The sequence below is a fragment of the Rutidosis leptorrhynchoides genome, chromosome 9, assembly GCF_046630445.1.
Source record: "Rutidosis leptorrhynchoides isolate AG116_Rl617_1_P2 chromosome 9, CSIRO_AGI_Rlap_v1, whole genome shotgun sequence".
Taxonomy (NCBI): Eukaryota; Viridiplantae; Streptophyta; class Magnoliopsida; order Asterales; family Asteraceae; genus Rutidosis; species Rutidosis leptorrhynchoides.
Window position 1 is genome coordinate 266,713,333 of NC_092341.1, and position 22,758 is coordinate 266,736,090.

General features: G+C 35.5%; 3 protein-coding genes across 3 annotated transcripts; all 3 read right to left on the reverse strand.

Annotated features, from left to right (window-relative positions):
- Nucleotides 1-10,708: 10,708 nt before the first annotated feature.
- LOC139869439 (uncharacterized) lies at nt 10,709-11,315 on the reverse strand. The gene has a single exon (XM_071857754.1). The coding sequence runs from the start codon at nt 11,288-11,290 to the stop codon at nt 10,826-10,828; it is 465 nt and encodes a 154-aa protein (XP_071713855.1). The 5' UTR covers nt 11,291-11,315; the 3' UTR covers nt 10,709-10,825.
- Nucleotides 11,316-17,847: 6,532 nt separating this feature from the next.
- Nucleotides 17,848-19,233, reverse strand: LOC139867439 (cold-regulated 413 plasma membrane protein 2-like). Its single transcript, XM_071855803.1, has 4 exons — nt 19,058-19,233; nt 18,877-18,984; nt 18,692-18,762; nt 17,848-18,101 (listed from the first exon to the last, which is right to left on the reverse strand). Exons 1-4 carry the CDS (start codon nt 19,231-19,233, stop codon nt 17,848-17,850), a joined length of 609 nt encoding a protein of 202 aa, XP_071711904.1.
- A 432-nt stretch (nt 19,234-19,665) lies between these two features.
- LOC139866166 (BTB/POZ domain-containing protein At5g66560-like) lies at nt 19,666-22,703 on the reverse strand. The gene is made up of 4 exons (XM_071854312.1): nt 22,524-22,703; nt 22,386-22,455; nt 21,076-22,281; nt 19,666-20,438 (listed from the first exon to the last, which is right to left on the reverse strand). Exons 1-4 carry the CDS (start codon nt 22,553-22,555, stop codon nt 19,884-19,886), a joined length of 1,863 nt encoding a protein of 620 aa, XP_071710413.1. The 5' UTR covers nt 22,556-22,703; the 3' UTR covers nt 19,666-19,883.
- Between the last annotated feature and the right edge of the window lie 55 nt (nt 22,704-22,758).

The window sequence follows — 22,758 nt, forward strand, 5'->3', positions numbered from 1 at the left end:
GGTAATGACAAAATGGGTGCAGACGTTAACTTCTTCTTTAATAACTGGAATGAGGATTCCTGTTCTGTGGACCAATCATACTTCTTTCCCTTTTGAGTCAATGCAGTTAAGGGTTTGGCGATTCTAGAGAAATCTTGAATGAATCTTCGGTAGTAACCAGCAAGACCTAAGAATTGGCGAATTTGTGTTGGAGTCTTCGGGGTTTCCCATTTACTAATGGCTTCGATCTTGGCAGGGTCAACTTTAATTCCATGTTTACTGACAACATGGCCCAAAAATTGTACTTCTTGTAACCAGAAATCACACTTCGAAAATTTTGCGTACAATTCTTCTTTCTTGAGTATCTCTAGTACCAGTCTTAAGTGTTGCTCATGTTCTTCCTTGTTCTTCGAGTAAATCAATATGTCGTCGATAAAAACAATGACAAATTTGTCTAAATACGGTCTACAGATGCGATTCATTAGATCCATGAATACTGCTGGAGCATTAGTTAATCCAAAAGGCATGACTAGAAACTCATAGTGACCGTAACGGGTTCTGAACGCAGTTTTAGGAACATCTTCTTCCTTCACTCTCAGTTGATGATATCCGGAGCGTAGATCAATCTTAGAATAAACACTTGATCCTTGCAATTGATCAAACAAATCATCAATCCTCGGTAATGGGTACCGATTCTTGATCGTTAATTTGTTTAATTCTCTGTAATCTATGCACATTCTCATAGATCCATCCTTCTTCTTGACGAACAGAATAGGAGCACCCCAAGGTGAAAAACTAGGACGAATAAATCCACGGTCCGATAATTCTTGCAACTGGTCTTGTAATTCTTGCATTTCTGAAGGTGCAAGTCTATATGGAGATCGGGCTACAGGTGCAGCTCCTGGTATGAGATCAATCTGGAATTCTACACATCTGAGTGGAGGTAGCCCCGGTAATTCTTTTGGAAATACTCCGGGATATTCTCTTACAACCGGCATGTCATCAATGCTTCTTTCTTCAGTATCGATCTTCTTTACGTGTGCCAGAATAGCATAACAACCTTTTCTTATAAGTTTCTGGGCCTTCATGCAGCTGATAAAGTTCAGTTTTGAGTTGTTCTTCTCCCCATAAATCATTAATGACGTTTCATCCTTACGAGGGATGCGGATTGCTTTCTCAGCGCAAACAACTTCCGCTCTTGTTTTGGACATCCAGTCCATGCCAACGATTACATCAAAACTTCCTAATTCTACGGGTATCAAATCAATTTTGAAGGTTTCACCAGCGAGATTCATTTCGCAACCATGGCAAATTTTATCGGCTTTTATCAGTTTACCATTAGCTAATTCAATAGTATATTTATCGTCTAGAGGTAATGATGCACATTTTAGTTTAAAACTAAAGTCTTTACACATATAACTTCTATCAGCACCCGTATCAAACATAATAGAAGCTAGTTGATTATTAACGGTAAACGTACCCGTGACAAGATTAGGATCCTCACGTGCTTTACTGGCACTAACATTAAATGCCCTCCCACGTGCGGGTTCTTTGTTCTTCTCCTTATCAGGGCATTGATTTATAAAGTGACCAGACTTCCCGCATCCATAACATTTCTTGACATCGGTCGATTTTGTCTTTACTTCAGAAACGGTGGCATAACAATCTTTCGCCACATGTCCTTTCTTGTTGCACTTATCACAGACCACTTGGCAATAGCCTGCATGATGTGTGTAACATCTTTTGCAGAACGGATGAGGTCCCTTATAGTTTGGACTTGCAGTTGCCCCATCTTGTTTACCTTTAAAAGTTTCTTGTTTCTTCAGGTGAGTACTTTTGCCCTTATAGTCTTCCCATTTCCTCTTTCCTTCAGTTGTCTTGACTTCGGTAATTGGTGCCTTAATCAAACTCTCTGTGATCTGGTCCATGAGTTGGTGTGCCATTGTCATGGCTTCCTGCATCGTATTTGGTTTGGACGATGTAACATTTCCTTTGATATTGATCGATAAACCGTCAATATACATTTCTATCTTTCGCTTCTCGTTTGGCACCAATTCGGGACACAACAAGGCTAGTTCCATGAAACGCTTTTCATAGTTATTGAGATTCGCGCCGATAACCTTCAGATTACGTAACTCAGATTCCATTTTTCTGATCTCGTTTCGAGGACAGTACTCCTCGATTAGCATCTTTTTCAGTTCTTCCCAAGAGATATCATATGCCGTATCTATTCCTTCTGCTTTAGCATAATTGTTCCACCAAGTAAGTGCACCATCTTGCAACGTGCACGAAGCATACTTTGACTTGTCTCCGTTCGCACAATTACTGATTTTGAAAACGGACTCCATCTTTTCAAACCATCGGGTTAGACCGACTGGTCCCTCGGTTCCACTAAACGTCTGTGGTTTGCATCCTTGAAAAGTTTTGTATGAGCATTCGTTTCGTGAGTTTGTGTTTACGGCTGCTGCTTTGGCTGCTGCTTCGGCTGTTGCTTTTGCTGCTTCGGTTGCAGCAATTCTTTCATTCACACGTTTCTCGACTAGTTGCTCAAACTCAGCATCCGACATTTGAGACATGTTTCTTCAATAAACACAACAGATATAATTTAATCATATAGAATATTATAGGTAAAATGAGTTGTCAATAGTTAATCGTAGCATATTAATAATATGAACCAATTATTATAAAAGCCTTTTCTTCTTATTAGCATTTTATAATTATTTCTAGGGTATTACCTACCCGTTAAGTTCATACATAATAGCTAGTACAAGGAATTAACTACTAAAATCCTAATAATATTCCACTATAAGAAAATTATAGCGAGTTACTACATTATTATGTAATAATAATAATAATAATAATAAGTAGTAATAATACAAATAATCATTCCATGCATTTATTATTAATAAACCAAAATAATACAATACCATACAATACTGATATTTTACATATGCTTATTTTACATAACAAGATAGAGTAGCACACATAAGCAATAAAATAGCGCATGGAAGATTTATGGTTGCGAGGTCGTTCATTCAGAACTATCAGAAACTTCTTCCCATTTGGTTCTCTCTGCCAATTGTTTGTGTGCACATGGTCCGACAGACATTCTGGCAGTGTATTTTATTTTTGGTTGGGGTTTTGAGGTACCCGTTGCCTCAGTGGGTTTAATACAATAAGGGTGGTTACGGATCGAATGATCCTGTTCTTTTTTAATAATTAAGGACATTTTATTATTGTGGTTGTTTTTATTATCTATAGCAAGTTGGAATTTCTCCTTAGTGATCTCTTTTATTTCATTAGCGAAATCCTCCTCCTTACTGATCTCGTCTGATGACGAACTGTCTAAGTCATGTGTAGGAGAATATGATGACGAACTGCAAGAAAATGTACCGGTGGTCATGAACCGAAATCTGCCAGGCGTAATCGGCACAACCCGCCCGTCGGTGGTATATCTGGACCAATGTCCATATTTGTTTAGAAATGGACGATCCTCGTTTACTCCAGGGATCATGGGTCCATGCCAACGATACTGTGGCTCCGGAAAACTAAAGCTGGGTGGAGCTGGAACCTCCTCTGGGTTTACCGGGAGTTGAGATTCCCCGGCTAACACAATTTCTTCTTTAATAGGTATTGGAACGCCCTTTTCAGTTGTGGATAGAATAGATTCAGTGTCCGATTCCGAGTCGTACAAAATGATAGGATTAGAAGAAGTCATCTATCATATAATTGAAACAACAATTACGTTAGCATATAAATATATCACATATAATGTTTTTGACCAAATAATAAGCAAAAATCAGGAAAAACAGATATGGTCATAGTCCAGACTCACTAATGCATCCTAACAATTACCAGTTAAACACAATAATGTAATTTCTGGTTCCCTATGACCTCAAGCTCGGATACCAACTGTAACGACCCGTCAAAATCGCTATTGACGCGGCACGTTAATCATTGATTCCACAGTGAGGTTTTGACCTCTATATGATACGTTTTGATAAAATATTGCATTCATTAAAATAAGTGACTTTCTAAACATAGAAAGTTATAAACATGTGGGCGAGTGCTTAGGTATAAGCAAAACCCCGAAATACATAAGTCTTTAATTTACAGGTTGACATCACAGTCCAATTATTTATTACACAACGCAGTTTTATTTTGAATGCAATAAACTTTGTACAAAGCATGAGAGACTCCATGCAGGCAACAAGCACATCACAGCGGAAGCATTCTAAGGACCTGAGAATAAAACATGCTAAAAAGTCAACACGAATGTTGGTGAGTTATAGGTTTAATTGCTCGAGTCATAAACATGTATAAAGATAGACCACAAGATTTCATCAAAAGTTTATCAATAGATTCTACGTAACAGAGCACCCTGGTAACTAAACTTAACGCTATAGTGATAATTACCCCATTCGTTTTAATACACGCAAACCAACGTGTCTTAAACTCAAATAACATACGTCCGTTAAAAGGCTAGCGCTCTAGCTCGGACGGGGATGTCAAGCCCTATGGATCCATATACAATTATTCGCGCCCACCAGTCCATATCCTATGTACTGGCAGCTACTAGTTACCAAAGCTAAGGGATTTCCGGTTTAACTCAGTGTAGAATTTAGTATGTACTTGTGTCTTATCGCGTTTAAAATAAATTGCATATATTCTCAGCCCAAAAATATTTAAAGTATTTAAAAAGGGAGACTATAAACTCACAGTTCAATATTGAGACTCAATATTGTAGGCAAATTGCGTAGACGTAATGACGGTAGATGACTGTATGGTTGGCCTTGGATTCAAGAACAATACCCCAAACAATACCCAATATTTCCTTAGCTTAAAGCGGTTTGAAACCCGAATTAAAACACCCTCGAATATACTTTATTATTATTAACTTAAATTAAAATTATAATTATAATTATAAATTAAAATTTATATTATATAAGAAAATATATTGTGAATTTTATCGTCGAACAAACTGCGTATTTATAGTACTTTACGATTTACTGTAGCTCATGCGATCGCATGAGTTTTCAGTGTTTTTGCCATGCGATCGCATGGCCGCCTTTCCCGTTTTGTTTGCTAGTTCGTCGACATCAAATAGTATTTACTGTAGCAAATAGTGTTTACTGTAGCAAATAGTGTTTACTGTAGCAAATAGTGTTTACTGTAGCAAATAGTGTTTTACTGCAGGAAAGTCGTTTTTACTTGTACATCTTATAATATATATATATATATATATATATATATATATATATATATATACATACATATATGTATATTTACATAATATTAATTCCTAAAGAGAATTGGTTTAAATTAGTCGAAATTTTTCGGGTCATCACAACACGCTAAAATATGGCATCAACTCCAGAAATCTATCTCTACCACGTAACAAATACGTCCCACAAAAGGTATTCATATTTTCTTGGAGGGTCATTCAACAAAAAATCCCTGTCAGATGTGAACTTGATAAAAAAGGAATTGACCTGCACACCATATTATGTCCATTATGCGATAATCATATTGAAACCGTGGATCATGCGTTGATAAATTGTCAAAAAGTATCTTCAATTTGGATACAAATACTCGATTGGTGGAATCAAAATAACTCAACAATTTCTAACATCAATGAAGCTATCATCTCCGATCAAGGTTTCTCACTTAACCCCATTGGTGCGTCCTTATGGCAAGCTACCAAGTGGATTACATGCTACATTTTATGGAAACATAGAAACCTAAAGGTCTTTTCAGGTAAACTATGGAACCCTGCAATGATAATCTCCGAGATCCAAACCCAAAGCTTTAGTTGGATCTCAAACCGCTCACGAAAAAAGTCATCAATCGTCTGGCATCAATGGCTCCTCAACCCTTCCTTCTATGTGTCATCCACTCCAAACCGCACCGGAATCGGTTAATATGGAACCTTAAAATCGGTTAGTGCTCGTTTGTTCTACTTAGCCGATGGGGGTTAGATTAAATGGGTAGGTTGTAGTCATCTTTGTCGCCGCTTGATCGGCACGGCTGTCTCCTCCTGCCCTGCTTGTGTTCCCACAAGTTCATCCCTCATTGTGTTAGATAGCAAACGTCACTCCCGATTACCCCTCAGTCTTATTTTCTCCAATCTTGTTCCGATTGTTTAGTTTGTCTATAACATTGTATAGTAGCATATAGGGTCTTGTATTGATATATTCCGGGTATAATAATAATATCTTTGCTTTTCAAAAAAAAAAAAAAAAGTACTCTAAAACAAGAAAATTGACGTGAACAAAAAAGACTCGAATCAAGAAAAAGATTCATAATGTCATGTTGTTGGTTACATTACAAGTGGTGACCAAAGCAACTTGTACATGTGTTAATGAATATATACACTTTTCAGATTAACTGTTATATAATTATTGGAGTATATGAATGTATTGTTAGTATTCTTTGTTGATGTCCACCTTTTCCTTCTGATTAACGTAACGCGTGCACCAAACAAAACTTAGTTATTATATATTCTTGCAATTTAAGCATCGTAATTCATATCATATGGTCCTATCCATTATTATGTCTTCATGCATAACTGTGAGTGCGTTAGCCATCTTCCACGTATGCGATGGAATATAATAATTCCTTAGTTTATTGATTGATTATATTTTTTTCACTTTTAATAAATTTTGATACGAGTATATGACTAATTGAGTATACATTGGAGATAAAATTCACCGCGAAAAGATACACTTAATGAATGAGCCTAATAGGCTAGCGTCATTTCATACGTTTTTTTATTCAAAAATACATATATTATATATATAAATAGATCTGATAATCTAATTGAATTACAATTGATACAAATTATGCGATTAGTTTGAAACCTATTATGTATTCTACTAAACGGAACAATAACAAATACAACTTTACAACAATTCATTTCAATTGTTGTATGTTGTATTCTAGTTGACTATTAAGAAGGTATGATTGTACAGTTTGTACTTATACGATCTTCATATTTTATAAGTATTAATTATCTTGTGTTTCACCGGATATAAAATAAGGGTATATTTTTATTAAGTATACAAAATTATTTCAAATCCATCACAGAGTCCATCTACTATCAAACTAACTAATTTAAAAATACCCATATTTCTAAATTTAATTATATTATTCACCCATATTTCTAAATTTAATTATATTATTCACAAAAACTTTAACAGATTTGAACTTCAAATGGTATACGAGTATTAACTTCATGCCATTATATTATCACTTAGCAAGTGATCAAACGACTCAACTATGTAGGATTCATGTCTAACAAATGGAAATATTGAGTTTTGACTGCTGCTTGTAAATGATTCCTTGTAAATGATCACTTTCATGAACTTTGGAACTGTCTTTCGGTTGTTGCACTTAATCGTAAGCATTCGGATCACTGTCCCATTATTATAAAAAATGACGAAAAAAACTTTGGTCCTAAACCGGTTAGGATCTTCGATGAATGGCTAAATATCCAAGGTATGGAGCAGATTATTCGTGACTCTTGGATTGAGGAAGGTGGTGGTGGTCCTCGTAAAGACTGCTGCTTGAGGAATAAATTAAAAAGAACGAAGGCTGCCATCAGAGTGAAGAGTCAGCAGCATCTTGGTGATATTGATGCTGAAATCGAGTTCTTCAAAGGTTTGGCAATTAGTATGGAATTAAAGGCAGAATCCGGTTTACTAAATGATGTGGAAAGAGGTCAATGGCTGCAAGCTAGGAACGAGTGGCTTCAAAGAGAAAAAACCAAAACGAATATGGTAAAGCAAAAGGCTAGGGTGCGTTGGGTGTTAGAAGGCGACGAGAACACGAGTTATTTTCACAAAATTATTAAACGCAGAAATTCAAAGAACAACATTCGAGGCTTATCCGTAAACGGTGTTTGGTGCGAGGATCCGCATGAGATAAAAGAGGCAGCATACTTGCATTTCAAATCAATTTTTGAGGAACAGAATCACCCAAGGCCATGTCTTTCTGACCTGGTATACCCCACTTTATCTACTAGCGAAGCGGACAAGCTAGAAGAGCGGATTTCGGAACAAGAAATTCTGGATGCTATTAATGAATGTGGTAGTTGCAAGGCCCCGGGGCCGGATGGGTATAACATGGGTTTTTTCAAGAGGCATTGGGATATAATTAAAGAGGATGTGATAAACGCTATAACATGGTTTTGGAACAATGGGGAGCTATCTAGGGGTTGTAATGCTTCTTTCATAACGCTTGTCCCAAAAAAGGCCGACCCTATCAATCTTAGTGATTACCGTCACATAAGCCTTATTGGTAGTTTCTATAAGATAGTTGCAAAAATCCTATCGAATAGACTCCGAAAGGTCATTCCTAGATTGATTGGTTCTCAACAAAGTGCGTTTCTAAAAGAACGTTTTATCCTAGATGGGGTTCTAACGGCTAACGAGTCTGTTAACTATCTCAAAGCTAATAAGAAAAAGTGCATTATTTTCAAAGCAGATTTCAAGAAGGCGTTTGACAGCTTGAGTTGGGATTATCTTATGGAGGTGATGTCTAGTATGGGGTTCGGGGTCAAATGGCGTAAGTGGATATTGTCTTGTCTTAAATCGGCAACCATCTCGGTACTTATAAACGGGTCTCCTAGTCGTGAATTCCATATCGGAAGAGGAGTTAGGCAGGGCGACCCGCTCTCTCCTTTTCTATTTATCCTAGCAGCCGAGGGACTTAACATTCTGACAAAAGCTGCTATTGAGAGAGGTTTATTCAAGGGGGTTGAGATCGGAAGGGATAAAGTTTTGCTTTCTCATTTGCAGTATGCGGACGATACGATATTTTTTGGTGATTGGTCCAAAACTAATGCGAGAAACCTCATCAATATTGTAAAATGTTTTGAACTATCTTCGGGGTTGAAGGTGAATTTTGGGAAAAGTTGTCTCTATGGTATCGGGGTAAACTCCTCTGAGGTGGAGAGATTGGCTAAGCGTATGGACTGTCAAGCTGGTAAACTACCTTTCATCTACCTAGGTCTCCCGATTGGAGCCAAAATGAAGAAACTTAGTGATTGGGATTCGGTTATTGCGAAAATCAAGAATAGGCTTTCAGACTGGAAGAAAAAAACGATGTCTTTTGGTGGAAGATTGGTTCTCATTAAATTGATCCTTAATAGTCTTCCATTGTATTACTTCTCGATCTTTCGTGCCCCGCCTTGCGTGATAAAATTAATTGAGAGTGTGAGACGCGATTTCTTTTGGGGCGGGGGGGACTCTTCGGGGTCTAAAATTCCTTGGGTCAAATGGGATACCACTTTTCTACCATACGGGGCGGGTGGGATAAATATTGGCTCTCTTAGGAGCAAAAACCTTGCACTTCTTGGCAAGTGGTGGTGGAGGTTTAAAACCGAAACCAACTGCCTTTGGGTAAATATAATTCGAAGTATTTACGGAATTGACGGTGGTCTCCGGTTGGATGTTGGGCTTGCTCATCTTCCATCCGGGGGCATTTGGTATAATATTATTCGTGCAGGTAGTGAAATTGAAGCGCTACAAGTCCCCTTCAAAAGCTCGTTCAAGAAATCAATCGGCAATGGTGATAATACAAATTTTTGGATTGAAACTTGGTGTGGTACGGACTGTTTCAAGAACATTTTCCCAAGACTCTTCAGATTGGATCGAAACAGTGAAGCAAAGGTGAAGGATCGCGTGAGTTATGATGTTGAAAAAAGGCTGCTATTTTCGTGGGATTGGGTGCGTCAACCAACAGGAAGAACATGTGGTGAACTAGTGGAACTTACAAACTTGCTATCGACGATTTCCATCAACTTCAGTGACAGCGAGTCTTGGTCTTGGACACTAGCGAGTAACGGTTTGTTCACGGTCAAGAAACTTGCTTCTGTTATTCAATCGGCTATGTTTCCTTCATCTTCGTCAGCAAATCAAGAGACCTTAAAGAACAAACTTGCACCTAAAAAAGTTGAAATATTCATATGGAGACTATTGAAAAAAAGATTGCCGGTTCGTGTCGAATTGGATAAACGCGGTATCGATCTTCATAGCGTTCGGTGCCCCGTATGCGACGATGCAATTGAATTGGTTGATCATGCAATATTCTCCTGCAAATTCGCAAAGGATGTTTGGTTTCGTATCTACAATTGGTGGGATTTGGGAAAATTTAACGAACCTAGTCTTCCTGAATGTCTTCGTGGAAATACCCCTCGAACAGTGTCTTCTTTTGGCTCAAATCTTTGGCAAGTCGTGGAATGGGTTACCGCATATTCGCTATGAAAAAATAGGAACTCAAAAGTTTTCAAAAATCAGAGTTCGTGTGCTCCGGCTTTAGTAAATAAAATCCAGGTTACTTCGTTCGATTGGGCGTCTAGCAGAATCAAAGGTTCAAAAATTGACTGGCATTCGTGGTTTTCAAACCCTTCAAAGTACTTTGATGTCTAGTATGTTTTCGTGTTTGGCGGCTATTCTGGCAACCATATTGTAATGTTGTAATTTCGAGCTGTATGTGTGTTAAAGTGCAGGTCTGTTAGCTTGTGCAGCCTGTATCTGTACATTCGATAGTTGTTATGCAATATAATTCCTTCTTGCTTTTCAAAAAAAAAAAAAAATATTGAGTTTTGACCTTTGAAGAGTATAAAATTATATATAACCAACACATTTTAAGGGTAAAATTGGAAAAACACCTCAGAAATAGAAATACGTAACATGGCAAAATAGAATATGAACTGCCGCGTGATTAAAACAATTCAATAGATCTAATCTCACTACTTGATACAATATTTACCAAACATTACAACTCAATATCTTCATTTTTAATTAACTCACCTCCTAATCAATATTAAAAAAAAATAAAAAATCTATTCCGGAATAGCACTCAACATTGCCATAAAATTCCGTCGTCTTTCACTCCTACCGCCGCCTCGTCCATTTCGGGTCTCAAAAACCGCCGCATCCACAACCCGACCCGAAGTTTTCGTATGACACTTTTCTGTAAACGTCACATTTTTCCGTCTACAACCAGCCAATGCTGAGCTGGCTTTCACCGCCAATGCAGCCATTTCTTCAGGCTGAAGTGGGTGTCTTAACCGGGTCAACGGTAGTGCAAAATAAAGCTGACCAAGTTGTAGCTCATCATTGTCGTTAATGGCAGTGACTACGTCATCAAATTCCATTTCGTCAGAGTTACATATGAATGTAGAAGGATTCTTTTGTAAAACGTACGACACTTTAACTGGGTACGAGAATTCTTGTAATCTTCCGTCGTGTGATATTAGTTTAGCAGTCACTACGGATGTTGATTCGCATGAACTGCAAATACCCATTGTTTTGAATACCCGACCCGACCCGATAGTGGAATTTGTAGAAGTAGAGTTGGGTGGGGGTGTATGTGTGGGGAAGTATATATAGGGGATCAAATTATTGAAACTTGCTAGTTTTCTATTGGAGGGTAGGAATGTAATTTTGCATGTTAATGGAGCAAAAGTGGGACCGGGCAAGCTGTAAGATATGGATGCCAGCGGAGGGGTTGTGTCCTTGAACAAAGGATCACTGTAAGATATTATGGTTTTCATATTTACTTTGTGTAACTACTCCGTATAATTTACTCCATAATACTCTTTGGTCTCAATTTTATTATCTTAAAAAAAAAACACATTGCAAGACAAATTATCAGGGCGTGAGGTCTTGTTCAATGTTTATTTTAGTGTTTATTTGAGACACTGAAAGTGATTGAGAAGAAAAAATATGAGAGGAGTCGTTCAATGCTCAATTCCAGTATCTATTTTAATTATTTTAATTTATTATTTAATATATTTTTTTTATCAGTTTTATGACTTTACTCTTTACTTTTTAACTGAGTATCATTTACTCTTAAATGCATATAATTAATGTCATAAAAAAACTTTACTACATTATTTTGTTTGTTTTTTAATAAATTTAAAACATTTTAAAAGAAATACTCCCTTCGTCACATATTAATAGTTGACAGACAAAATATACATTTTAAGGAAATGTCGCAAAAATACTTTACTTCTTGTTTGTTTTCCAGTTTTATCCTTATATTTTCTTTCCCCTTTAATCATATTCACATACATTAAGGGCATAATAGAACTTTAAACTACTTATTATTTTTTATTTATAGAAGTGGATTATTAATTTGAGAAATTTCAAAGAATACTGAACTATTAATATGGGACGACGGATAAATTAAAGACACGTGAAATAGCTTTTTAGTAATCGTTTCCGTGTGACCACGCCAAAATATGCAAGCAGTAATGTAAATAGGTGACCATCCAATCATTAGGCTATTTTGCAAAGATTTATTTATATTTTGTTTTTTTATTGCGATGACGAGGGTAAATAATGTGACGTATGTAGGTGGATATGTAAGAGTTTAGTGAAGATTATGTACATGCTCGTATAATTTTAGAGTTGAAGTTGATGTCACTATAGCGTGGGCTACTTAACTACTAAAAAGGAAGTTGAAATGTTAAAGATCATTCTCAAAAGTAACATATTTTCTTATAAAAAAACTATTTCGACAACATCACATCAGGAGTTTCTTAATAAAATTAACTTAGAACTAAACACTTTCTACAATTACATATTTCTTCACAAAAATTGAAACCAACTACATTAATACATTAATAATTATTGTATGGTACAAATTAAATATTAAACCTTAATGTACGACTCATGTATACATTTATATTCGTCCTATTATAAGTTATTTTAAGAAATAAAGCAAGACGGGTGAGGAACAAGCAGACGAGAACAAGTAACCAACCCTCACTATTCTAGACGAGAGCCAACAAGCACACTAACAACCGTTGGGAGTAGTCTAAGTAAATCATACAATATGCATGCAATAATGAAACACACTATCAATATCAATATCAATATCAATATTATTCAATAATTGGATATCAAATATTCACAATAATAAAGTAATGGAAAAAAGGGAAAAAGGTAAGAAATGCACTAAATACTTAAGTGTGAAATCAAAATAAAAATAGAAAAAGAGCCACGGATAAAGACGAAACTAAAATATTCTATTACGGAGTACATGTTTATAAAGTGAAATTTGAAGTATATGTATATATTGTGATGTGATTTGCACAATCATGATGGAACAGAAGCACTTTCTAAATTGCACTATAAAATAATCAACTTTCATCGACTACATCGAAACTTCCTTCAAGACCATGCTTTTATTCCATATTTTAAAGAATACTTTAAAGAACACTTACTCCTTCCATCACAATTTATTATTCAATATACTAATTTGAAATGTCCCAAATTAATTTTCAACTTACATAAATCAAAAAGAATAAAAAAGTTATTTTCTATTATGTCCTTAATATATGTTGATAGGGTTAAAATAGAAAGAAAATTTAAGAGTAAAAATTGAAAAGTAAAAGAAAATACATATATGTGGATAGGGTTAAAATAGAAAGAAAATTTAAGAGTAAAAATTGAAAAGTAAAAGAAAATACAGTATCTTTATGATATTTCCTTAAACTGTATATTTTTTGTCTGATGACAATTAATATGGGGCGGACGGAGTAAAAGCTAGATATACATAACGTAGAGCTTAATATCCTAAGAGTATCTAAGGAGTCTTTCAACTAAAAAGGTTGAAGGTTCAAGCCCAGTCGTGAGCATATTCATCAATAAATTCGTGTTAAGTGTATGAGTTCCATATTCGTCATGCTTTTGTTGTTTGTCTCAAGATATCACCAACCTAAGCGATCAACTCTAATGCGTTTTTGAAGTGTTTTAGAATTCATGATCACGATCTAAACCAATCTGTACAGATTCCAGTTTCGCATATTTTAACGAATAGCCTCGATTTCAAAAACCAAGATTGACAAATGTAGTCTAAAATATGCGACATACCATTGTATAAATTACAAGTATTTAAAGATTTTGAAATCTAATAACATTAATACTTAATTTAACTAATTTAGTGATGTTTAATGGTGGAGGTTGTAGGATCGATTTAACAGTATAAATCAATCGTTATTACAATATCAAGTGCGGAATTCTTAATATTGTATTTTATATCAAAAACACTTAAAAAGAAAAGATTGATTTGCTTAATATTGGACTTGAAACTGTTGGAAATCGACAAAGATCAATGCTAGACGACCAGGAACTAGGATACGGCTAAGGTTAAATTATGATGTGTAACCTTGACTTGGAACCCGAAACCACATATTTATAATATCTGAAGACTGATCCGTACAGATGTAACCTTCATCCGTACGGATGTAACCATAGGCGGATCCAATGTATTAGAGGGGGGGCGTTCGCCCCCGGTGGATTTCGAAATTTTAGTGCAAATTTGTTCGGTTTTTCGATTTTGCCCCGGTGGAATTTTTTTTTGCCCCAAACCCTTCATATTTTGCCCCAAGACCTCCATATTTTGCCTCAAAACCTTCGTATTTTGCTCAAAAACCTCTAAATTTTGCTCAAAAAACTTTATATTTTGCCCCAAAAACTCTATATTTTGTCAAAAAAAAGCCTTACGTTTAAAAAAAAAATTCGCCCCCGGTGAAAAAAATTTCTGGATCCGCCACTGGATGTAACTGTACCCGTTCCTCAAAGCTTGATCCGTAGGGATGCATAATTGATCTGTATGAATAGACATTAACAATATGTTTTACATATACGAACATACATGCTTGGTTAATTAACAATGTAGTAAACGTGTGAATCAATAACTAATCATAAAAGCATTCGTAATGTTCAAGGACAAGTGAAATCAAAAAATGAACTAAAAACTTACATTTTTCACTAACACGTGTTCAGAATCTTCATTGAGACCTATGTTCAATTTTTATGGGCTTCACATTTGGGACTAACTCGCGAATATTGGGTTTAGTGTATCTTATCGAAAGATATAAATTTTGCAAAATATGATCACCTACAATTTTCTCGGTAGGTCGTTATGTTATCAAATAATCTTCGGAATGTGGTCTTAAGTACTGAACGCGATGTTTCTTGTTATCAACATATTGCAAGAATATGAATACCTTAATTTCATCTCATTATTAAAATTTGGGCATAAAAAGATACTACATTCGTCTCATATTAATAATCTTCAGAAAAAACACATTTTAAAAAATGTCATCATTACATTGTACTTTTTCTTTACTTTATAATTTTATCCCTTACTTTTTACTTATTTTTTTGTCTTATATACAAGATTCTATGAGAAACCTTACCATATTATTTTTATATATTTATGAAAGTAGGCTATTAATTTGAGATATCTTAAAATAGAATACTGAACTATCAATATCGGACGAAGAGAGTAATACTCAAGTGCAAACATTCAAAAAGAGTTGATACCGTATATTAACCTTTTCCAAAAATTACATTACTTAACCATTTCAAAATAATCTGATAGTTGAGGTATTAATATCCTCATAATACGTCTCAGGTTCAAACCTCGTTAACAATATATTCTAGGGAGGTCAACTTATCACATGATACCTATAGGCCACATACATCTGAATAAAAATATGCATCATCTCTAGGTAGCTAGCCTGAACAACGAGAACCTATAGGTTCAAAAACTACATTATCTGTACCTATATAAACTTTTTATAAGAATCTTAATAGTGTAATTCCTGCTTCTTTCCTAGCAATGATAATATAAAAAACTAAACAAGTAGACGAAAGGAATCGAACAGAGAGCAAAGTCTTATCAAGATTCACCCAATTATATAAGAAAATTCAATCAGATGCATGTTCATCAGCACCCAAAACTACCGGCAAAACAACACAAAATCTGTACTTGCAGCAGTCACTGCACCTCTGGATTTAAAAACCACACAATTATCATCGAAATGTAAATTTTAAAATCATATTTTGTCTGCAAAATATGCAGCAAGATACGTATACATGATCTATTGCATGCGCTGATGGATTTGTTTAAAAGGAAGCATTTATATGATCTGTATCAACAACTTGTATGCATATATGCACATGTATGCTTCATTATTAAACTAATGCCAATGATGAATGTGCATAGACAGAAAAGTATGGCTGTATTTAGTTGATGATATTTTTAAACTTACTTATCTTAGATTCTAGCTAATATATAATGACAAAATGTTGGATTCACATTAACAAGTACAACAGCAAATGACCATATAAATGTTTACTAGTTTGCAACTACTAACCAATAATTGTTTTTCATAAAGTGCCTGATATTTCTCTTACATAATACTAAATACCATGTAACATTTGGTCGCTTTGCCATCCTACAACTACCCCAACACAATTCCACTCACCACTCCAAACTTACATTTTTATTCCCCTTAACTTTACATAACAAATATAAATTTTTAAGAGTACTCACATCTTTACCCCCTTAAATAGGGTCCTAAATGTAACTACTAATTTAATAAACTATCTACCAACAAAATTCCACCAAACTTTTTGACGGAATTTATCTTTTTTCTGTCGCGAGTTAGGTTTCTCAGTTATCACCGTTCAACTCGAAACAGTTTTACGAACTAAACGCAACCAACTATATTCGAAACGGATGTTTTTTTCTTCTAATGAAAACACACACACACACACACATACACACACACACACAGATAGTTTATTTGTTATGTAAAGTTAAGGGGAATAAAAATGTAAGTTTGGAGTGGTGAGTGGAATTCTCGTTGGGGTAGTTGTAGGATGGCAAAACGATCAAATGTTACATGGTATTTAGTATGTAAGAGAATATATATATATATATATATATATTATAAAAATGAACTCAACTTATTTTAGCGAGTGAATTCCTACAACAAATGGTAAGTTCATGATTAGGTAAAAGAAACGATCTGGGTTCAAGTCCTTCTGAACTTTTTTTTTCTTTTTGTTCGCAATTTTTTCTTAGTTCTCTCGACATTAGTTTTATAAAAAAAAGTTAGAATATTCTGCCGCAACGCGGGGACCAGATTTTTTCTAGTTAGATTTTTTCTAGTTATATTTAAGTATAATGTTTTCATTTTCTTATGAACTCATATTACATTCGATTAGTATTATTATTATAAGCATATATATTCCTTATTTAAGGGATATTAACACATATTTAATCACTTGTAATTTCATTAACTTATCATTGTTCCCTTTACAAAAAACACTAATTTTAGATACTATGAAGTTCTTAAAACAGCTGCCTTAATGGCTTAATATTAGAGATGCACTAAAACTGAAAAGCATCTTCACTTGAATCCAATATATCAAAAAAGCCAAGTCAAATAGCCCACATAAACTGGCCCAAATACATAATCCTTCAGCTCTTTAATTTTTGGTAATCTCTGACTCTCTAGCCAACATGCATGGTTCCGAAGTTTTTTTTAGAGGCTCAAATGATAACCTGACATATGATTATAATTTTATCTAACAACTAACCGTAAAAGTTGCTTTTAATTACCCCATAATTATTGCGGTGCAATCGACTATTTGAATTTTACAACGCTATAGATCGAAACGAGCTCACATTCACTTAGAAAATGAAGAGATGTTTTATCTAATGATATTAAGGTCATTACTTTTGGATTGGGCCAGGTTTCTTCCTCATTGGGGGCGGGTTATGCGTGAGTGGTTTAGTCCCCCGTTGGTGATCCCGAAGTGTTGTTAAAAAGGACACATATTTGTAACTCTACAATTTAAGTGGCATCTTACAAGTAAAAAAAAAAAAAAATATGAATATGTAATTTAGAACTCTTTTTACATACACTACCATAGATCAATCTAACTTCAATAAGGCAATTCAATACATACATAACATAGTTAATTCGAAGGTATGTCCAAGTGTCCGTTGATATTTGAGTCTTAAAAACTAGTAATCTTAATCTTAATGCGGGATTCAAATAAAACGAATAATGAGCATCCACAATGGAAAGATCAGCAACAAGAGAATACCAATGGTATTAGATATACCATGACTCTGCATGAACGAATTCCTAAACCCACCCGATGCTCGAATGTGCTCTTGAAGCAGGTAACAACTAATTATTAGACAAATCGCAACACCAACCCAATCATCCCTAAACGTATGTGCAAATAAACTTGGCGCAACTACTAAAAGAAGACTTAGCGATCCAGGTATCTCCATCCAATCTGCGCATATTAGAAACATGTTTGTAATCCATAAATGGTTTTGTTAACAGTTGGCCTAATGGTTATTGTTATTAAGTTTGTACATGCATAAGCTATTATATTTCAACAAGCATTAAGTGGAAGAGGAAACAACTAGGGAGTAGTCCCGATGGGCTGCGTAAAGTACTCTCCGGTTAATCCGAACGGGAAAAACCTTAGAACTCATATACTCATTGAGTGGAAGTAATCTCTCTGTCATCGGGTAGAGAGAGAAATGTCATTCTCTTTCTTTAGGTACCGAAGAAAAGACTCTTAATTAGATGAATGATTATGTACATCTCACTTTCTCATACCTTAAATTCGTTGAATTGAGTCTGTTATAGTCTATATATAACTAAATATCTTTAATCAAAGATAAAATGAAATGAGTGGGAATACGGGCTAGAGTAAATATAGCTACTCAAGTATACTAACATTCAACATACACACAAGTAATTTTAGTTTTCAAATCTAAAATACTACTATCAAATTGTTTGATGCTAAAGTGTCAATTTTTAGGGGTGGCAGAGGAATTTAGAGCGGCTTAGGTATCATATATATTGTGTTTGTACCTGGGAAATGTTGTGGGAAGAATAGTCTTAGTACCACTGCAATGAATGCAATCCACATCCCGAATTGACCCCTGGATATATATGGTCCAATAATTTAGTCGTTGTCGAAATCTATCAATGTACCTTGAAACGAAGGGAAGTTATAGACAAACGAAATAAAGAGGGTGAAATAGTAGAACATAAACCTTAAGAAGTGAAAAATTGAATGAGGAAGACTAAAGAATATATATGGTACTAAAAGTGAGGTCAGCATGTTTGATCTCCAGTTTGTTCTGTCCAAAATCAATAGATAACTGCAGCACCATATATTCAAACAAGTTAAGCAAATCGCGCTGTCTTAAAACTCAACTTGATCGAAATACTCACATAGCTGAGAAGGATGCAACCCAAGAGAGAAAAGATGTGCCGAACCCTAAGCCACCAACCTTGGTGACATGATCGAACAGCTTGTCAACAAGCACTTTCAACTCGCTTATATCGACATTGATTAATTGCGTTGTTACCTTATCTGTCTTCGAAATAAAAAAGTCTCTTCTAACCATTTTTGTACACAAATCTTATGAAACCAACATCTACAATGTGATCTACAAATTCCCCTAATGGAAAGTGGAAAAAAAATGTATACCAGTAGTTCGTGGTCCAATATTAATGTTGATGGCATTTGAAAACAAGGGGGTAAGTTGAATAAATTACAATGAATGCACCTCCATGTTTTTAGCAACATTATTTAGTGCACGTAGTGCGGTATACTACAAATTTTTTCAACTATAATTCCATTTTCTCCTATTATACGGGTTGGTGCCCATGAAAATGGATCAGAGCAATATAGGGCAATATCATGTTGCGTTATGGATCAAATGAGTTTTGGTCAAAACGAGTTATGTGTTGAAACGGGTTGGTCGAGAGCCATTATCAGTTTTAATTTCACGTTTTAGTTTTCAGATTTGCATTTAAAACTTTTATAACACGTGCCAAAAAAATTAAAATTATTATTCCCCAAAACAGAATAAAGTTTAACAAGATACAGATGTTTGGTCACAACCAAACAAAAATACAGTAGTACTTGTATAGTCCAGTCTCCACTACCAGTCTACCACTTTCTCTTAAAACCACAGACAAACGTGGAAAAAACAATTACTTACTAGAGAAACTCTAAAATAAATAAATAATAAAGGTGAATGGTTCAACTCAGCTACTGTTGTTTTTGGTGATGGGTTCGACCCTTTCGAGAATCGACAATTGTTGACTCATGCGAGTCGCAGACTTGAGTCTTAAACTTGCAACTAATTTTCTTAAGAAGCGAGCCTGTCCAGCTACCTTGACCAACCGGGTTCACTTTATCAATGTTCTGAATCGCTTTTCTCATTGTTGAACACTCACGCTCAAGAAAATTCACTCGTGTCTTCATACTATCCATATCTAATCGTAGCACCTGATTCTCTCTAACAGCCGTAGTCCACGTAGTTCCTGTAACACCTCTTTCTGTCTCATCTTCAACAACTAATACGTTTGGTGGGACCATGGTAGTTAGTCTTTCAACATATGGCGTGCTGATGTCAGCAGTCATCAGCGATCCAGCAATTGCTTGACGGAGCTGCAACTGCTCCAAAAACAACACCTGAACTACTGCTCGAAGTGGAAGACGCTCGTTTTGTGCTGCGTGTGTGCACGCTTCTAACGTTAGTTTCTGGCAATCCATTGCTCCACATACTTTCTCTTTATCTTCTTCTTTTATCCATGGATGTGCCTACAAACATTGCTCCAAAATTATTAAATCTCGAAGAATATATAATATTCAAATCTAATTGGTGTATTGGTAATGACCTAACTTCCCATAATGGAGGTCAGGGGTTTAATCCCATGAGTTGCAAAACATTTCCTTTGAGGTTACCAACCCATTACATGGGCCTCGGTTGCAGACGTCTAGCGTTCGTGCCTCACTCGAGGGATTTTACCAGACGTGGGGTTTTCCTAGGACTCTAATGTTCATCCCTGGAAATGAACGGGTGAGTGAGTTCTATCATCGCGTTCGTCCCCTTCAGTAACTCTTAACCGTCGTTAAAATGGGGCTATTTAATTGCGACAACTCGATTCGTTAAAAGCTCGATGGGGCTGAACTTAAATGAGCTCAAATCCGAGCTTAAGCATATTTTGAAGATCGTTTAAAAAACGAGTCAAACTCAAATTTAATCGAGCTCAATTCTAGCTCATTTACTATTAGAACCTTTTTTCTCTTGCAATTTATCATAAATTTTATATTCACATTTATATTTATATTATTATTAACGCTTATACGTATCGACAATACGCATGTATACATATAAAATATACATAACATGTAGCTATAGAGATGTATATATACATTTAATTAAATGTGGTGATACCTTGAGATAAACGTCAACAGCTCTGTAAAGTCCGTCATCATAGAGCCGTGCCTGTTCCGGCAAGGCAAAAGCAAGTACCAGAAACTTCTCCGGCTTCAAATTACTATCCGTTGCAATTTCCGATAAATAACCATCAATTAACTTCCCAACTAACATTAACCTAACTGATCTAACGCGATTGATCTCCACGTCATCATTATCGTCATCTTCAATTACATCAACATTCAAACTCTGTTCAACATCATCAAGAAAATAAGCTACTATCCTCTGAACACAATCAACATCATATAACGTTTCAATTAGGTACGAATAGCTCGGTATTAAAAGATCATCTAACGTTGATTGCTCGAATCTCGATCCAATCTTCTTCTCTAAAGCTGTTTTACAACCATCTGAAACTTGTAAAATGCTTCCTGCTCTTAACATTCCGAAATAAATCGTCAAATCTGTTAACGATCGTAACGGTAATCGGTTATCTTCCGGAAGATTCGTAACTACCGTTTCTAACAGCTCTTGTTGCTCGGTCTCTGATAGTACGGATGATGATGATGACGATCGTCTAGACGCGCGATTAACGCCAGAAATGTGTGTTTTCGCGTACGTTACGAGACAATTTTCGATAATTTCATAATTCAGATTTCGAGATCTAATTCCGTCTATCAAACGGTTAAATAAATACAGACTGAGAGATACAAGTTCATCGAACCATCTAGCCGGTGCACCGGGATTGATGACGTCATTAACCGGCCAACCGAAAAGCGATGGATCCGATGAAGAAGCTTTCGAAACGATCGAATCGATACATCGTTGAACAATGCCTAGTGATTCTGCTAACGGTAATACATCTTCACATGATTTTAGTGTTTTAATTGAATCGTTTAAACTTTGAAACACCGTTTGTGATAGAAACCGTTCAGTATTAGAAATTAGGTTATCTTCACAGTGTTCTTCAGTCATTTCTAAAACTTCACCTGCGCAACGGATTGGAGCGACGTTGTATGACGTCAGCTCAATTTTGACAGCGTAACAGAATTTGGCAGCGGTTTCGAATGTTTCTGAACCGCCCGGGAAATCCGGAAGGGTGACGTGGCTGATTTGTAACTGTATTTCATCATCATCATCCTCTGATTCCTTTTGAGGTTGAGGATTCGTTTCTTGCTCTGTTATTATCTCATGAAACTTTTTACTTTTAGCCATTAGTGGAAACTGTAATTTAATAGAAATAATAAAAATTAATTATTTGAAAAAAATATGTTTTATAAAGATATAAATCAATGGAGAAATAATTAAAGCTAATTGCTGAATCTAACCTTATGGAGATGAAAGATGACGTCACCGACTTCCACCACAACGTCACTAGGTAAACCGGTGGTACAAAACCTGCAACGAAAAATTATAATGAAATAAAACTGAGTATTAATTTGATTCTATTTGATTGAAGTACGTACCAAGCTTGACGTTTGGAGGTGGTTTCTGGCATGTTGATGGAGATGAAAGGTGATTGAAGAAGAAGAGACTAAGGAAGATACATGTGTGTAAGTGTGTTTGACTATAATCAGGTAATTTTGACTTTGGTGATAAAAAGGAATGAATGATATGATTGGATTTGTAGAAAATATGATGAAGAGTTGAAAAATGAGGGGGAGGTTACAGATGGAGGACCCTTCCTTCTCTAATAAATTC

Excerpts from the sequence above, each read along its gene's own strand:
- LOC139869439 (XM_071857754.1), bottom strand. The coding sequence starts at position 11,290 with ATGGGTATTTGCAGTTCATGCGAATCAACATCCGTAGTGACTGCTAAA.
- LOC139867439 (XM_071855803.1), bottom strand. The coding sequence starts at position 19,233 with ATGGTTAGAAGAGACTTTTTTATTTCGAAGACAGATAAGGTAACAACG. Across the intron at positions 18,985-19,057 it reads GTTGCATCCTTCTCAGCTAT|TTATCTATTGATTTTGGACA; the intron begins GTGAGTATTTCG and ends ATGGTGCTGCAG. Across the intron at positions 18,763-18,876 it reads TCAATTTTTCACTTCTTAAG|GGGTCAATTCGGGATGTGGA; the intron begins GTTTATGTTCTA and ends ATATATATCCAG.
- LOC139866166 (XM_071854312.1), bottom strand. The coding sequence starts at position 22,555 with ATGCCAGAAACCACCTCCAAACGTCAAGCTTG. Across the intron at positions 22,456-22,523 it reads ACCTCCAAACGTCAAGCTTG|GTTTTGTACCACCGGTTTAC; the intron begins GTACGTACTTCA and ends TTTTCGTTGCAG. Across the intron at positions 20,439-21,075 it reads CTGTTGACGTTTATCTCAAG|GCACATCCATGGATAAAAGA; the intron begins GTATCACCACAT and ends CAATGTTTGTAG.